At 43.8% G+C, this 16,532-nt stretch overlaps 1 protein-coding gene across 5 annotated transcripts in view; it reads left to right on the forward strand.

The window, feature by feature from the left end:
* The window catches only part of lmo7a (LIM domain 7a), a 257,694-nt gene extending 241,513 nt beyond the window's left edge, over positions 1-16,181 (forward strand). For 3 of the 5 annotated variants that reach the window (XM_072476155.1, XM_072476158.1, XM_072476157.1), the window contains 8 exons: positions 1,953-2,377; positions 3,706-3,761; positions 4,863-5,021; positions 5,822-6,050; positions 8,134-8,376; positions 11,204-11,312; positions 12,675-12,777; positions 15,366-16,181. In XM_072476155.1, coding sequence (XP_072332256.1) covers positions 1,953-2,377; positions 3,706-3,761; positions 4,863-5,021; positions 5,822-6,050; positions 8,134-8,376; positions 11,204-11,312; positions 12,675-12,777; positions 15,366-15,388 — 1,347 coding nt within the window. In that variant the 3' untranslated portion in view covers positions 15,389-16,181. The remainder of the gene's footprint in view (positions 1-1,952; positions 2,378-3,705; positions 3,762-4,862; positions 5,022-5,821; positions 6,051-8,133; positions 8,377-11,203; positions 11,313-12,674; positions 12,778-15,365) is intronic. The other 2 variants (XM_072476159.1, XM_072476160.1) reach the window with 2 other exon arrangements.
* The last annotated feature ends 351 nt before the right edge of the window (positions 16,182-16,532 follow it).

Genomic DNA, 16,532 nt, shown 5'->3' on the forward strand with positions numbered 1-16,532 from the left:
GTCAGATTGGGGGATGGTAGATCTCTGGGTCCAGCCGGCAAATTACAGATGAAACATGTAATTCAATTTCATTTAATGTTGCTGCTGAGGCCTGTGCGTGGCCATGCTCTCGTAGTAGCTGCACAGGCTCCTTCATGATTATCCCTCCAGAGGGCCCCTGACTACTGACCATTGAGTGGTGGATCCCAATCAGCTGCTCCTGTTTCCATTGTTTGTGAGGCGCAAATGGAGGGAGATGTGCTGGAGGATAGCTCCCCACTGAGTGTTCATTAATGTGGGTGGGTGTGTCTTGGACAAAGCGAAGGATGGCCCTCCCAAATCCATTTTAAAACCAGTTGGAATCGATCAGAAACCCTCGGCCTTTGTCCACATTATCTCCAGCTGTCGTATCTGTAGTCCTCCTCGCCTGTTGTCAATTATTCACTCTGCTGTTTCAGTGCTTGCGCACTCATCACCACCCCCAAGGGCAAAGAAGGAACTAGCTAGGAGCAGAAAGGAACGTATGTTAACTGCCCTGCAAGATGCTGATTTTCTTGACTGGAGACAGCAGTCCAGTTAATTGTGTCCTCCGTGTATTTGTATGCGATGATTGAATATCTTTCAAGAAACAAAATAAGGATAAACAATCTTTCAGCAAACAATGTAGCGCACCCGTCCTCTCTGATGAGACTAGACTTGGTTAAATAACGAGAGGAAGATAGAGAAGCCCAGCCAGTCTGCCAGCATCTATCAGGTGAGGAACCAATTTGTTTTGAGTCATGGACCCTTCGTTGGAACCGAGGAAGAGTCCATGCCTCCAAATGTTAACTCCGTATCTCCCCTGCCAGATGCTGGCAAACCTGCGGAGCATTTCCAGCTTCCAGTTCCTCTCTAAGATCTGCAATATTCTGCTTATTTTAGTCTTTGGTTAAATAAAATGGGGTTCATGTGAAAGCTGTTGTGCTTTTAAGCTCCATTTTGACTATGCCCTTTTTTGACATGTGTGTGGCTCCATGTGTGTGGCTCCCCGTGTGGGGCTCCCCGTGTGGGGCTCCCCATGTGGGGCTCCCCGTGTGGGGCTCCCCGTGTGGGGCTCCCTCTGCAGCACCATTGAAATATACCGTTAAAATATAATACAATAATTACCATTGGCAGTGGAAGACACAGTCAGGAAATATGTTTGTCAGTAATGGGCGCATTTGTGTCGACAAGAGCAATAAGATCCTACATCCTTGTGGCAGCTAATCAAAATAATTTGTTTCAAATAGTTTGTTGCAGGACTTCCAAAAGAGGAGGGCGAAATACTCTTAAAATTAGTCTGTTTGAGATGTCTGACATACTGAACAATTATAATATAGACAGTGAATTGACGTAAACTACCTAGCCAGCGTTCTCTGGTTAAACATGGACAGTATGAAACAAAATGAACACAAAGGTCCCGGTTTGATCCATGTTCCAACGTGGATTTCAGCATATGAAATGGTGGGCAAACCACAGCTGGTTTCAGTATTCTCGTATCGGTTCCGGGGAAGGTAGGAGGGGAAATTCTTGCTTTCTGTTCTGCTGGCTATCCAGCAGTCTGTACCAGAAGGGCTGTGTATGGATTTCAGGTGTTCTGCTGTGATGCCTCTCGCAGTCAAAAAGCTTACTGAAATGGCCCATTCTTCGACGTGAAGAATGGTTACTTGAATGAGTTACTGTAGGATTTGCCCACTGTTGAGTCATTCTCCAACGTGACCTCGAGGGGACAGCTTGGAGAATGTTGTTTTATAGCGGTGGAGGGGGCAAGGTGGTGGGCGGGGGGAGGGGAGTGGGCGGTAAAGGAGAAATAACAGGATACTTTCCTTGGGAGTAAGCACTTAAAAAATCTTCACGTACCAGCCACTCCCCCATATTTCCTTGTACATTTCAATAAAGTTCCTCGAGTACCTTTTGTCTTTCTTTTAAACTGTGTTTCATTTTAATTTTAAAAGGAGCGCAAGATACTACAAGAAACAAACACTCCGCAATCGCCTTCAAATACAGTGGATGGGCCTTTTGAGTCGAAGAATCAGTACACTTCTCGAAATTGGATTACATCTTGGAACGAACAGGAAGTCTCTGAGGAAGAGTTAGAGGAACTGGGGGAGGAAGAGGATTGGCAGCGAAGGGAAGATGACGAGGCCAGACAGCAAGAGGAACTACGATTACAAGAAGAAAGAAGGCGTCAAGATGAAGAAGAAGAACAACGTCGTCTTGAACAAGAGAGAAGACTGCAGGAGAAGAGAGAACGCGAACAGCAGCAGCAATGGCATCTCGAGCAGGAGCAGCTTAAAGAAGAGCAAAGGCGGGGACAACAAGCAGAAGAGAGAGCACGGTTCGAAGAAACTCAAAGAGCTGAACAATTCCAACCCCAGTGGTAAGATTTTGAACTATTGAGTTTAGTGAGTTCGCTTGCAGTACCAGAGATGTCTGCATCTCCATTCCCCATTGCTGTGATCTGTTAAATGCATTACACTATGAAAATTGGCAATCATTTCATGATTGTGTTCATTTTAAAGAGGACAAGAAATGTTCTCCAAATTAAAGTGAATTAATTAGTTTAAAAATCACAATACTTATCATAAAGGTTGCATTCACATTTGAATTCAATCAAAAAATCTGTAATGTAAAGTCTAATGAAGCACACAAACTTGCCACCCGCACATTGATTCTGTATACACTTCCCGCTGCCTCAGGAAGGCAGACAGCATTAGCAGAGACCCCTCCCACCCAGACAATGCCTTCTTCCAGACCCTCCCATCAGGCAGAAGGTACAGAAGTCTGAAGACTCGCACATTCAGACATAGGAACAGCTTCTTCCCCACAGCTACAAGACTCCTCAGCGACTCCCCCTCGGACTGATCTGTTCCCTGTAAGAACACTATTCACGACACCCTATGCTGCTCTTGCTCATGTATTTGCTTTGTTTGGCCCCTTGTTCCGCACTGTAACCAATCACTGTTTTGTCGATGCACCATTTGTTAATGTTCCCTGTTGATTATTCTTGTGTCTACTATGTACGTACTGTGTACGTTCCCCAGCCGCAGAAAAATACTTTTCACAGTGCTTCAGTACAGGTGACAATAAATCAAATAAAATCAAATGATGACCATGAAACCATTGTCAATTGTCGCAAAGCCCCCGCTGGTTAATGAACGTCATTTAGGGAAGGAAATCTGCCCTCCTTACCTGGTCTGGCCTACTTGTGATTTTAGATCCACAGCAATGTGGTTGACTCCTAATGCCCCCTCCAGAACAATTAGCGAAGGACGACAAATGCTGGCGCAGTCTGCGATTCCCTCATCCCATGAACGAATAAAAGAAAAAACATATATTGCCTTTTTTTCTTTATAGTCCATAAATGTTTGTATACTTAAATCCCGCTCATAGAAATAAGATGATAACTATTTAATTGTGGTGCCTTTAAGCCTCAATGAGCTGGTCCAGCAGATTTCATTATCTCGGTCATACTTCTGGTGTATTTGTGGGAGGGCATGTTAATGGTCCTTGGGTTTTCACTATCTGCTGATCTTCCGTTAGGTTTCCCTGCAAGCAAAATTGTTCCATCAAATGCTCGTTAGTGATTGGAATCATTCAGATTTGTTGTGATATGCTCGTCTTTCTGGAATCTGCTGTTAAGAAATGAGTGGTGTATCTGCTCACACTGCATGTAATAACCAGCCTGCAATGCCATTGTGATTATAGGGCCAAGTCAAGATCAGCCTCTGAACTTGATGAACTAGTGTCTGCACAAGGACGTGGTAAGTTTCTCTTTCTTCAATTGGGGAATAAAACCAATTTGAATTGTCTTTTAACTCGCTACTTGAACTGGCCAGTGACTGAGTCTCAAAGGAGCTGACCATATGCCCCTTAGTGTCCAGGGATGTACAGGTTAGGTTGCAGGATTGCGGGGATAGAACATATAGTGCAGAAGGAGGCCATTCGGCCTATCGAGTCTGCACCAGCCCACTTAAGCCTTCCACCCTATCCCCCAACCCAATAACCCCTCTTAACCTTTTTTTTGGACACTAAGGGGCAATTTAGCATGGCCAATCCACCTAACCTGCACGTCTTTGGACTGTGGGAGGAAACCGGAGCACCCAAGGAAACCCACGCAGACACGGGGAGAACGTGCAGACTTCGCACAGACAGTGACCCAGCAGGGAATCGAACCTGGGACCCCCTTGGCGTTGTGAAGCCACAGTGCTAACCACAATGCTACCGTGCTGCCCTTGGGAGGGTGGATAGGGGAGTGGACCCTGGGTAGGGTGCTCTTTCGGAGGATCGGTGCAGACTCGATGGGCTGAATGGCCTCCTTCTGCACTGTAGGGGAGTTCTCTATGATTCTAGGATCACGGTTCCAATTATTCAATAAATATTGCTTGTGTGTTCTGAATCTAGCTCTGAAAAGTAACAATCATAACAGTAACAATCATAAGAGTAAAATATGGTTCGGCAACTATGTAATTACAACAGTTACAAGGGAATAAGGGTGTCTGCGACTCCCCTTGGCAACCTCTGAAAGAAATTGAATGCAATGCAACTTAAATTTAAAAATATTCCAATGAATAAACCCAGCCTGGTGCAAACATCACTCTTGAAGAACCCAATCAGTGCACATTTATTTGGGTATCAGATTCTCTTTCAGCGAAAGATATGCTTGGGTAGCATGAGAGTTATGTAACGAAGAGCCAATAAATGTTATAGTGTGTGTGGCTGATAGATGGAATAGGTGTTTGAAACAAAATTCGAGCTTTTCTTGACCTTTGTCTTTAACCTTTTGTTTGAACACACACACTGAAAGCATTATCCTTGCACGAGAGCTAATGGCCTGCTGTGTGCCTATTTAAACGTGTATTTAGGTGTAAATGTGAGACCGGTGGGTGGTGTGGCCCAGTGGTTGCTAGCAGAAGAGCAGCTACGCAGGCGCCTTGGGAGGACACAGGACACGGCGCGAGTTGACTTGGAAACTGAGAGGCTGAAAATCCTCAATCAGATGAAATATGCTGACCCAGAGAGAGGTGGGGAAAACGCCCTCGAATCAGCAGCCGATCTTTTATCATAATTTTTCTCCCGTTCCAGCGATCAAACTAATTAACACACTTTCGGCCTCACTTTAAGTGGCCACTTCCATTTTGAAGCAATTTGTTCTTGAAAGATGCACTGTGCTTGACTTCAAAATGGAAATGTCTCTCGAATTAATTACCTCGGTTGCATGCTAATCCTATGCAGTTTCCCTTGATGTGCATGGCACCTGCTGAATGGGCTGATGCAGCACTGAGCTAATTTTTGAATGGCCAGTATTTTAGACACTAAGTGTACTACTTGTTTGCATTGGCTGGCTGATCGCTCTATGACAATTATGTCCCTGTCTCCCCCCCCCCCCCCCCAATCCATCCTGCCCTGCAATCTAATAATGGAACAGACGTTTCTAAATCAATCTGGAATTGAGTGATTATTTTTGACTGTGCTGATTTGAAAATTTTAATAACGTGTGCGCCACTGTTGCTCGTTCAGTCCATAATGCATGCTCTGCAATGATTCACATGATCTATGATACATAATTATTTTGACCATCCGATTCGGCCGATTCATATGCACAATATTATGGAAATGTAGTTCAGTATTGGTGATGAGCTTGGGTTTGATCGTCCTAAATCCTATTCCCATGCAGTTGCCAGAACCGCATCTTAATCGTATTCAATTATAAACCATTAGCTGGGGTGGGGAAACAAATTGTGCCCTTCTGGTGAATTTAGACTAATTGGAGCGCAGTGGCAAAATATTTAGGCCCTGGGTTATTATTTGTTTTCTTCGTTAGGCGATTCGAAGAACAAAGTTTCAGACGACTCCTGGATTAAGGGCGAGTCGCAACGAAAAACCTCAGAACAGAAGGACGCAAAAGCCTCGCCTGCCGAGCAAGAGCGGCAGAAAATCCTGCAAGAGATGCGGCGAAAGACCCAGCTCCTGAATGATAATAGCTGGATCAGACAGCGAAGTGCCAGTGTTGCTCACAAGAATGGACCAAGCACATATGGATCAATGAGAAGGTATGAGCCACATCAATGCAGCCGCCGCAGGAAAATCCGATCTGCCGTCCAACCCGTATGTTAGCAATCCAACTCCTATGATTACGCATGCTCAGAGAGTGGTGAGCCTATGGAATTCACTGCCCAGAAAGTAGCTCAGGCCAAAACATTATGGGTTGGATTCTCCGTTGGCCGACACCAAAATCGGGAACGGCGATCGGGTGGAGAATAGCGCCCGATGCCATACTCACGATGCTCCGCCCCCTCCAAAAAGGTGTCTTGCAGCACATGGCGTGTGTGTAGTTGCAACTGCGTTCGCATCTCGTTAGTGCGCCCACCAGCGATGCTCCGCCTCCGATGGCCCGAGTTCCCAATGGTGCGGTCTATGTGTGCCCCCAATAGTCCTGAAACTGGCGTGGTGGCTGGGGAGAGAGAGAGAAAGAGAGGGCATATGGACAGTGTCCAACACCAACTTATTTTGGGTGGGGTGGCCATGAGGTGGATTGTGGGTCGGAATGGACAGGGACGCAGTCCAGCACAACCCGTGCCACTTTTGCGACCACCGTCGGTGTGTGTGTGTGGGATGGGGGCTGTATAATGTATGCACAGCTGCAGCTTGTCAGCTCAGCGCGTGTCCATCACGGAACCGGCGATTTCCCCCACCATTTTCCATGTGTTCTGCGGGTGTTCTGCGCGGCGCTGATGCTAGCTCCTCACCGGTAGTGGAATTAGTGCGGATGTGGCGTTGATTCTTCTGAATCGGAACTCCACAGATCCTCCGTTGGAGCCCGCACTTAGACTCAAGAACGGGGAATCCAGCCCAGTGTGTTTTCAAGAGATAGATCTAACTGTTGAGGCTAAAGGGATCAAAGGATATGGGGGGTGGAAAACGGGGAATAGGTTATGGAGTTGGAGGGAATTTTGATGTGACAAGGGAGTCGTGGACAATGAGGAGCAGACCCGAAAGTAAGGAGTTTAGACCACAACCGATCTTAACGATCGGAGGAGAAGGCTTGAAGGACCTCCTGCTCCTAAGCCCCATGTTTCCTCCAATTGCAGACCATTGCATTTTTTTTGTGGTTGTTTACTGTCATAAAGCCTTCGGCTCATTCTCCATGCCGGTTTTTGCACTAATTGTCGTTTCCATGCAATACTGTGCGAGAAATAGCTCCAGTGCCTTTGAAGTTATCTCCAAACAAAGAGCTTTGAAGCTTTATTTCTCGTAGCGGTGTTTAGGTCATCAGCCCTTCACAGGATTCAATAACAAAGCATTGTTTACACACACAAATACAGCTGCCAAATGTGGTGGAAATAGACCCACAGGATGTTTGTGATTGGATGGAATGGTTTAAACCAATGCATCCCAAACACTTTGATCTGTGAGACAGGGCCCCAGCCAATAATCAGTGGGAGCAATTATCAACTGGCAAATAAAGGTTATAATTTCATTTCTCACACACTCCATGTAGCAAGCATCATATAGAAATATAAATAAATTCAGGTAATCTCTTTTTACAACAATGTCCTCTTTTTCTCCAAATGCAAAACATTACACTTCCAAATATCTAGACATTGTCTTGCTTTGCTGTCCTTGGTGGGGTATTCGGGCGAAAAAAGCTTCATTGGATGCATAAAACACAGGCTGTGTCTTACGTTTAGGAGGGATGAGCAAGTTTGGAATTAAAAGAAGCATGAGAACAGCAAGGTACAAGCAAAGCTCTGTCGTAGAAGATACAAAGAGCAAAGCCGTCTTTTGCCACTTTTAAATTGCGGGTGCAAAAAACACCACCAAATGTTTTGATGGAGGCACTTCAGTTGCATTCATGTGAACCATTCTTCACCAATGCTGTACAACATGTCTGCGTTATGCGAGAGGGAGGAGCGAGATTGATGAGGAAGTTTGCAGATCACTCACTCTCCACCCATTCATTACTCAAGGGCACCCGAAACTCCGCTTTTCCTATAGTTTATTGTGGGATATTTGTAATCATACTGTTTGGTGATTTGATACAGTGGAAGCCAGTTTGGTCCCAGTAAACTCAAAAATAACATTGTGCGACCAGAAATATTGAACAAAGTTGTGTTATGGTTTCCCTCATTTCAGAGGTGAATCCTTGGATAACTTGGATTTCCCAAAGGCAAACAACTGGGGATCAACTTCTGAGATGACGTATTCCTCGGGAAAAGAATCCGTTCATTACCCAGTCTCCACTTCCAACCGATCCTACATGCGCACTCCATCATCAACACTTCCACCTCAATCCACTGGATCATTGAGAACAGCATCTTGGACGAAGAACCCTTCTGTTGCACCACCGACTCAGTCCCAGATAACTCAAAGCAACAGGTACTGATCATTCGGATGAAAATTTATGCGCTGTTAACTTGTGTACAATTCAATATGCTATTTAATGGAAAATTCTCTTGCGCAATAGTTCACTGATGGTTATCATATCTTACACCGTTTTATTGAACAGTTCGGGTGCTTTCCAAATTCTCACCATCGTGAATAGATGAAACGTTTCTGTCTGTTTATCAATTTCACGTGTCCCCTTGTTAGCATGTTCTCCATTTTGAGCCACCATCCAAGATTTGAATGGAAAATGATAGACTGTGGCCAGCTGTTTAGCCCACTGTGCTGAACCAGCCTACGTCTATAAACTCACCGTTGCCCCATATCCCTTAATCCAGTCATTTAGAAAACATCTATCAATCTTAGTTTTAAAGTTAAGAATTACCATTTCCGCAAGAGTTTGAAACTTCTGGCATAATGTGTGAAGACGTGGTCCCTTATTTCGCTGCTGAAATGTCTGACTCTAATTTTTAGACTGTGCCCTGGACTCTCCAACCATTAGAAAGAGTTTCTTCCAGTCAACCTCGTTTGTTCCCCTTCATATCTTGAAAACCTGAATCGAATCACCCCCTAAATTCCAGGAAATAGTGTTTGTGAAATCTCTCCTCCTATTTTAACCCTTGGGAGTCCAGGTTTCATTCTAGTAAATCTACGCTACACTTCCTCCAAAGCCAGTATATTCTTCCTAAGGATGTGCTGCCCAGATCTGCTCTCAAATGCCAAATGAAGTTGAGTTGTGATTGTCTTTAGCTGAAGCATAGCTTCCTCTATATCTATTCCATTAGTCCTTCTCGTTATGTTCAGAACCTGAGCTCTACATTGTAATGATGTACCTGGACCTATAGCCTCATTGGACCTCCACTGTCTCGCGCTTTTCGCCACTTAGAAACCACCCTGTTCTATCCTTTGAAGGTCCACAGTGGATGACTTCACTGACCTACATTGAAATCTACTTGCCACACTTTAATCTATTATTGTCTCTTTTGTAATTCTACGCTGCATGTACACGCTGTGCGAAGGCAGCACGGTGGCGCAGTGGGTTAGCCCTGCTGCCTTACGGCGCCGAGGTCCCAGGTTCGATCCCGGCTCTGGGTCACTGTCCATGTGAAGTTTGCACATTATCCCCGTGTTTGGGTGAGTTTCGCCCCCACAACCCAAAGATGTGCAGGGTAGGTGAATTGGCCACGCTAAATTGCCCCTTAATTAGAAAAAATGAATTGGGTATGCTCAATTTATTTCTAAAAAAGGGAAAAAAATGTACACGCTGTGCAAAATGCCGCCCACCTTTGCGTCATCATCAAATGTGGATTTGTGGCTTTCTATTGCTTCATCTATGATAATAAGTATGGTGAGCAGTGAGGACCAACATAGATCCTTGCACAACACCACAAGTCCCATTCTTGCAATTTGAATACCTGCCCATTGTCGCTCCTCTCTCTCTCCTTCTGCCGAGCCAACATCCTAACTAATAATTTGAAGGGCAGTCTGGTAGCACAGTGATTAGCACCGTTGCTTCACAACTCAAGGGTCGCAGGTTCAATTCCCAGTTTGAGTCACTGTCTGTGCGGAGTCTGCAAGTTCTCCCCTTGTCTGAGTGGGTTTCGTCCAGGTGCTCCAGTTTCCTCCCACAGTCCAAAGATATGCAGGTTAGGTCGACTGGCCACGCTAAATTGCCCTTAGTGTCCAAAAAGGTTAGGTGGGGTTACTGGATTATGGGGATAGGGTGGAGGTGCGGGGTGTTCTTTCCAAGGGTTGGTGCAGACTTGATGGGCCGAATGGCCTCCTCCTGCACTATAAATTCTATGTCTAACTTGCCTTTGGTTCCATGAGCTTCAACTTCAGCAAACCATCTCGGATGAGAGAGTTTATCAAGCCCCTTTTGGTAGTCCACATACATATTATCCAAAGATATTCTCTTGTCCACTTCTTTAGCCATCTCTTCCAAAAAATGTAATCAAGTTTGTCAGACGTGATACCATTGACAAATCCACGCTCTCTGATTGGCAGACACATTTCACGGTGCTGAAGGTCCCCGGAGTAGAGGTCCCACACTGCAGGGATGCTGCCTGAAAAACATTTGCATTTCATTAGAGATTCGCAAGTCGTGCTAACAGAGAGACACCGGTAAACGTTGTGCGAAGAGAAATCTACAGCTATCTTGTTAAAATTGCACTATGCTGCAGCACGTTATTTTCATATAAATATGTGATAAAGCTTCACCCTGAATAATAGAATACTGTGTTGGAATATGAACATGTTGAAGTGCTTCCGAAAATCAGTCATATTTTATTTTTAAAAATGTTCCGGAATCAAAATGAAATTTTCCTGTGCATCTGAAAATACTCCAAAGCCATCCCTATTTTCAACTATCCGTCTTTAAAACGCGTAGGAGTAGCTGCTCCAAGTTTTAATTTGAGCTCCTGGTTTATGGCGATCAGATTTTCTTTGTGCAGGGCACATTGTTGGTTTGCCCTGCAGTAAAGCTTTTGTCCTGTACAATCAACTCACGATATGTTGAGGTTGTCCGACCCTGTTGGAAGAAGATCTGCCACTTAACAGTTCCACAGGCCCAGCACAAGGAGTCACAGTTCCGCAGGCCCAGCACAAGTAGTCACAGTTCCGCAGGCCCAGCACAAGTAGTCACAGTTCCACAGGCCCAGCACAAGGAATCTAATTTCACTGTTGGGCTTTTATCTCGACGCTTGACCTGATCACACAGATCCAACCGATTGATGGCTTGTGCATCCTACAGGGTCGGTATCGTAATTCTCGTGCCTGTGTAGCATTTATATAGTTGGTCCCCTTTTTGTTCTGCATGCAGGTCAATAAGTGGAAAGAAGATCTGTTCAGACTGTGATAACGCTCTGGGCAAAGGAGCTGCCATGATCATCGAGTCTCTTGGCCTTTGTTATCATTTACATTGTTTTAAGGTGAGGCTAGGGACTAGCTATGAGAGAGGCTAAGCAATGATGAGGGATATCTGCTAAAGACGTGCATGCTTGCTTGGAACCCTACCAGTGGCCTTGGTATTAACATTTTGATGGTACACGAACCCATGCAGACATTTTGCTCAAAGATATACAGTAATTATTGCAAGATGATTTGCAAGAAAAATAAATATTTTTGCAACACAACCACAGCATTCATCATTTTTTTGTTTGGATTTGAATTCTGCATGGCTTCTGCAGCTGGTATGGAAGCATCCTAGTGCATACTAACCCGGGGCAGCTTGTCACGATATTTTATAACCATAGCTTTGATTCTGTTTCAGATTGGCATATTTCACACCTTCCTGCTTGTGCTTGTATCCTAAAGTTGACAGTGTTTGATTTTTCAGCTAAAATGGAAGGTTTCATCACCATTTAAGGTTTATACCTACACAAATCTGTACCCTGGAATTAATTTGTCACCGGTGGATTTTCTTTGTGTTTCGACTAATGTCTGTGTCTTACTCCATACTAATGTTTACATTCTCGCCTTCATTAACATATTGCTTCTTCACTTCCCAGTGCAGAGTGAGTCAACTATATGGCTTCTTTCATACATCACTGACATGCAGTCACCAAAGAAACAGCATGACTTTTGCAAGACTACTTTAGCTTGACACGAACAATTATTTTGTTCGAACCTCGTTAAATGTCATTGTATTTGGCCCAATTTTATCTATCTCTCCTTCCATAATATTTGTAATTTTTCTTCACAAGACCCATCGTGCCGTAATAAAAAATGCTAGAATGCATTATTTGTTTGGAAACCTTTACTGATGGTATTGAGCTTGATCGAAAGAAGAATACCTGCTTTTGTAAAATTGTCCCTTTTTGGTCCTGCTCCCCCTTACCAAAATTGAGAATTTGTTTGTTTTTTTTAAACAAGTTCCATCTATCTAAAGTAAAAAGTACATTTAAATTATTTGCATCCTGTACCCTGGTTGTTGGATTCCTCAAACTTCAAGATGTCTCCTCAAGAGGTGGGTGGGCAGCTAACCTACTCCTGGGTCTCTCCTCCCCCCTCTCCCCCCTCCCCCCCCCCCCCCCCACACCCCCTAAGGCTGTTGGATAACCAGGAGGGAAGCAGCCACAGCATGTGTGTACGGGGAAGCCATAATCCATCTTTGCTACACGGCCAATTACTGCTCCCTCATTCAGTCCTGACTATGAAAAGCATTAAGTTCAAGCTGAGCGGAACAATAAAAAGAAATGCTGTCGCTTCTTGACTTCATTCCTGTCCTTAAATTTCAACAGTTGTTTGATACCTTGGAAAATCTAACTGAGCAGTCTTGTTTTCATGCATAGTGCACCTCATGCAGCATTGACCTCGGGGGTAAAGAGTCTGGAGCAGAGGTCCGAGTACGGGATAAGAGACTCTACTGTAACACCTGCTACACCCACTTCAAAGGTAGGTAGATGCCCGAGCACAGCATCCCTGAATCGGCTGAGAGATGATCATTAACCTTGCGCGTGTTCATGGAAGCTAAGCTGGAATATTGCCAATCCATAATGAACCCTGCCAGTGTAGGTCTTGCCTTCTGTAATCAGAAAAATCTAGGATAAACATTTTTTTTTTTTTCGAAATCTCTCCTCTTTTTTTTGTACTTGCCTTTTTCTGACTGACTTCCCCATTTCTTTCAGTTCCCATTGGTTCACCCCTCCCCTTGCAGCTAATGCTGTCTGCAAAAACAGAACTAAGTCAGTTCAGATTGATTTAGTTGCGGTGCGTGCGGAGTACAGGGTTAGCATTCGAGAAACCTGAGACTGACGTAACTACAATGTAATGACAGGTGGCTAAGTGACAGATCTGGAGCGAGCTGACGTTCAACCTCGTTCAGAGTTCCTAAGATCTACGTAGAGCTGGAAATAAATGCTGGATTTTACAAACGACAGTCTTGAGTAGCTCACTTGGGGGGGAAATAGTCAAACCGCAAACACGTGACAGAACAGTGGGTGTTTGAAAAAGAAAAGAGATTTCCATTTATTCTCATGATTCATGACCACAGGACATCCCAAAGTGCGTTATGGACCATGAGTGCTTGCAAAGTCTAATCACTTTTGTAAGAGAGTGAGCTGAAATGTAGGAAGGCGCTGGCAGTAGAGAGATGAATCAGGAATGTCTCTTCCAGAACACGTTACAATTACAATGTACCATCTGTTCTCTCGCAGGCAATTATTTCATTAGTTATAACTTTGTGTAGAGGACACGGTGTGAAATAGGGTTGGATGTGGATCAGTCCATAGAGTTGTTCAGCTTTGTGGTTTTATTTACCCAGTTTGAGCACTTTTCCAGTGTTTTTCAAATGTTTTCCCCCCCCCCCGGGATCCACTTTTGCCAATTGGCTGACCTTCAGGACCCATGCCACGTTCGCCAACCTTTAATGTGACAGGTGAGCCTGCTTGGCCCTCATGATCTCACTTCAATTGGGTTCACAGTAGGAGAGGGCAAAGTGCATATCAGGTGCAGAGTTCAGCTGGTTCCTTGGTGCCGCCTTCACCTTTTGTGAGAATAGAAAATCCCACCTCGTACATGTAGGCCGTCGGGAAGGGCAAGAGCAACAAAATGCATGTTTTACCCAGGACTGCACACTCCTGGGAGGCACTGCTCCAGAATGCTTACACCCTCAAGGACTTATGGCGTGTTTCTCTTTTTTAAAATTTATTTATATATATATATATATATATATATATATTTACTTATTTCCATAAATTTAAAGTGCCCAATTATTTTTTCCAATTAAGGGGCAATTTAGCGTGGCCAATCCACCCATCCTGCACATCTTTGGGTTGTGGGGGAGAAACGCATGCAAGGTGCCTGGGTTTTAGACTCCCAAACAGGCCGAAACAGTCTCTCCACGTCCACCCTATCAAGGCCCCTCAGAAAATTATCAGACTCAATGAGATCGCCTCTCATTGTTCTAAATTCCAGAGAATATTCACTTAGCCTCTCATCATAGGACATCCCCCTCATCCCAGGGACTAATCTAGTGAAGCTTTGCCATGCTGCCTTCAATGCAAGTGTGTCCTTTCTTAAATGTGGGGAGCAAAACTGAAAAAAGCATTCCAGTGGCCAGTTATGCAGTAGGAGAAAATGTCGTCCAGTTAAGAATGCGTTGCTGTTAACTTGTACAGACAATTTTTTTCCATTCTGCTGCATTTACAGGGCCCGCTCTGAACCCCCTTCTCAGTTTTGTCTAGATTTGAATAGTCCATTGAGTTTTTATCTAAAATAGTATGGGTCACCAGGTAAAGCTAGAGATCACCTTTTATTTTAATATATACATGTAGCTGCTAATTAGGTTCGGTCACAAAATCTGAAGAGAAGTAGTTTGTATGTTTTGAATTTTCAGGTAAAAGTTCAGGACCATTAAATACTTTTTGTAACAGCACTGATTTGAGCCAGCCTAAGGGACAGCACAGTGGTACAGTGGTTAGCATTGCTGTCCCACAGCGTCTGGGACCCGGGTTCAATTCCGGCCTTGGGTCACTATGTGGAGTTTGTACGTTCTCCATGTGTCTGCGTGAGGTTCCTCCAGGTGCTCCAGTTTCCTCCCTCAGTCCAAAGATGTGCAGGTTAAGTGGATTGGCCATGATAAATTGCCCCTTGGTGTCCAGGGATGTGTAGGCTAGGTTATGGGGTTACAGGGATCGGGGGGGATGTGGGCATGGGTAGAGTACTCATTCGATGGGCTGATTGGCCTCCTTCTCTACTGTCGAGATTCTATGGCTTTTAAATCTGAATTGAATGCACATATCGATTTCTTTGTTATGAGAGTATAATTGAATGGTGCCATGAGTATACTTCACAAACCAGCATTGAAATCCTCCAGTGTTAAGTTGCAAAGTACTTTGTGTAGCTTGTTAACCATTTGACAAAGTGCAAAGAATGCTGGCTATTTCAAGAATGGCGTGTTTTATTTTCCCCTCTGGTGATTTAAAAACTAATGATAGTTGACTGTTACATTCACTGTTGAATTGTCTTTTTTTCTAAAATAGCTGGAAAGCCCATGCCTATTTGAGAAAACTCCCAAGTGATGCAAAAACGTCGCTACACATTGAAGAGAAGGAACTTGCTCAATGCTACAACTTGGATGCTCCACGCGAACGAGAAAATTAAGTCTTTGTTTGATGCACTCTGACTTTTTTTTTGGAAAAGAAGTGACTTACTTGAAATTTTAAACTTTTATCACAATTCGACTGCAAATGGGGTGACAACTCGATTAAACAACCATGAATTTATTTTCTTGTGAATTAAGCATGTACAGTAGATCAGGGAATGCATGGTGTATTATACCGAATGTGTATTAGTGCTTCAAAACTTTTCATTTATTTATCAAGCTACTGAGTTGGTGGATGTTGCAGAGAAGCCAACTTTGCCTTCGTGTTCATATTGCTTCTTGAGCACAGTTATGATGGTTTATATACAAGTATTCTACTCAAAATGTATCTGTCTTGGAACTTTGATGGATCTATCATGTAAGAATTTCCACACTGCAGTACATTATCTCAGTGCATTTATTTGCTATCTGCATTCCCATTGTGTTTCTGTTGGATGGGCTTTTTTGGAAAAGGCTTTTATTTTCGAAAATGAGGGACCGGTTAAATAAGTGAAGGCATGCATGTATTTTAAATGTACAGGACATTAAGGAATTTTGAAAGATGTAAAATCAAAATCTGTGTGATTTACTCTTGGCTTTGTGGAGTCGATGGATGTCAGGTTAAATATTTTTCAAAAAAAATCTATAAAAGAAAAAAAATCCATGCAATTTTGTGTTGACTTATGTTTATAAATAAAATGAATAAATCTTCCAATCTTGTTCTTGATTTTTGTCAAAGTCACCAGATGCATCTACATTGTAGAAATATAATCTTTATTGTAGGCTTACATTAACACTGAAATGAGGTTACTGTGAAAATCCCCTAGTCACCACATTCGGGCGCCTGTTCGGGTACACCGAGGGAGAATTCAGAATGTCCAAATTACAAACAAAGAACAAAGAACAAAGAAATGTACAGCACAGGAACAGGCCCTTCGGCCCTCCAAGCCCGTGCCGACCATACTGCCCGACTAAACTACAATCTTCTACACTTCCTGGGTCCGTATCCTTCTATTCCCATCCTATTCATATATTTGTCAAGATGCCCCTTAAATGTCCCTATCGT

This window comes from Scyliorhinus torazame, chromosome 15 (genome assembly GCF_047496885.1).
Source record: "Scyliorhinus torazame isolate Kashiwa2021f chromosome 15, sScyTor2.1, whole genome shotgun sequence".
Lineage (NCBI taxonomy): Eukaryota > Metazoa > Chordata > Chondrichthyes > Carcharhiniformes > Scyliorhinidae > Scyliorhinus > Scyliorhinus torazame.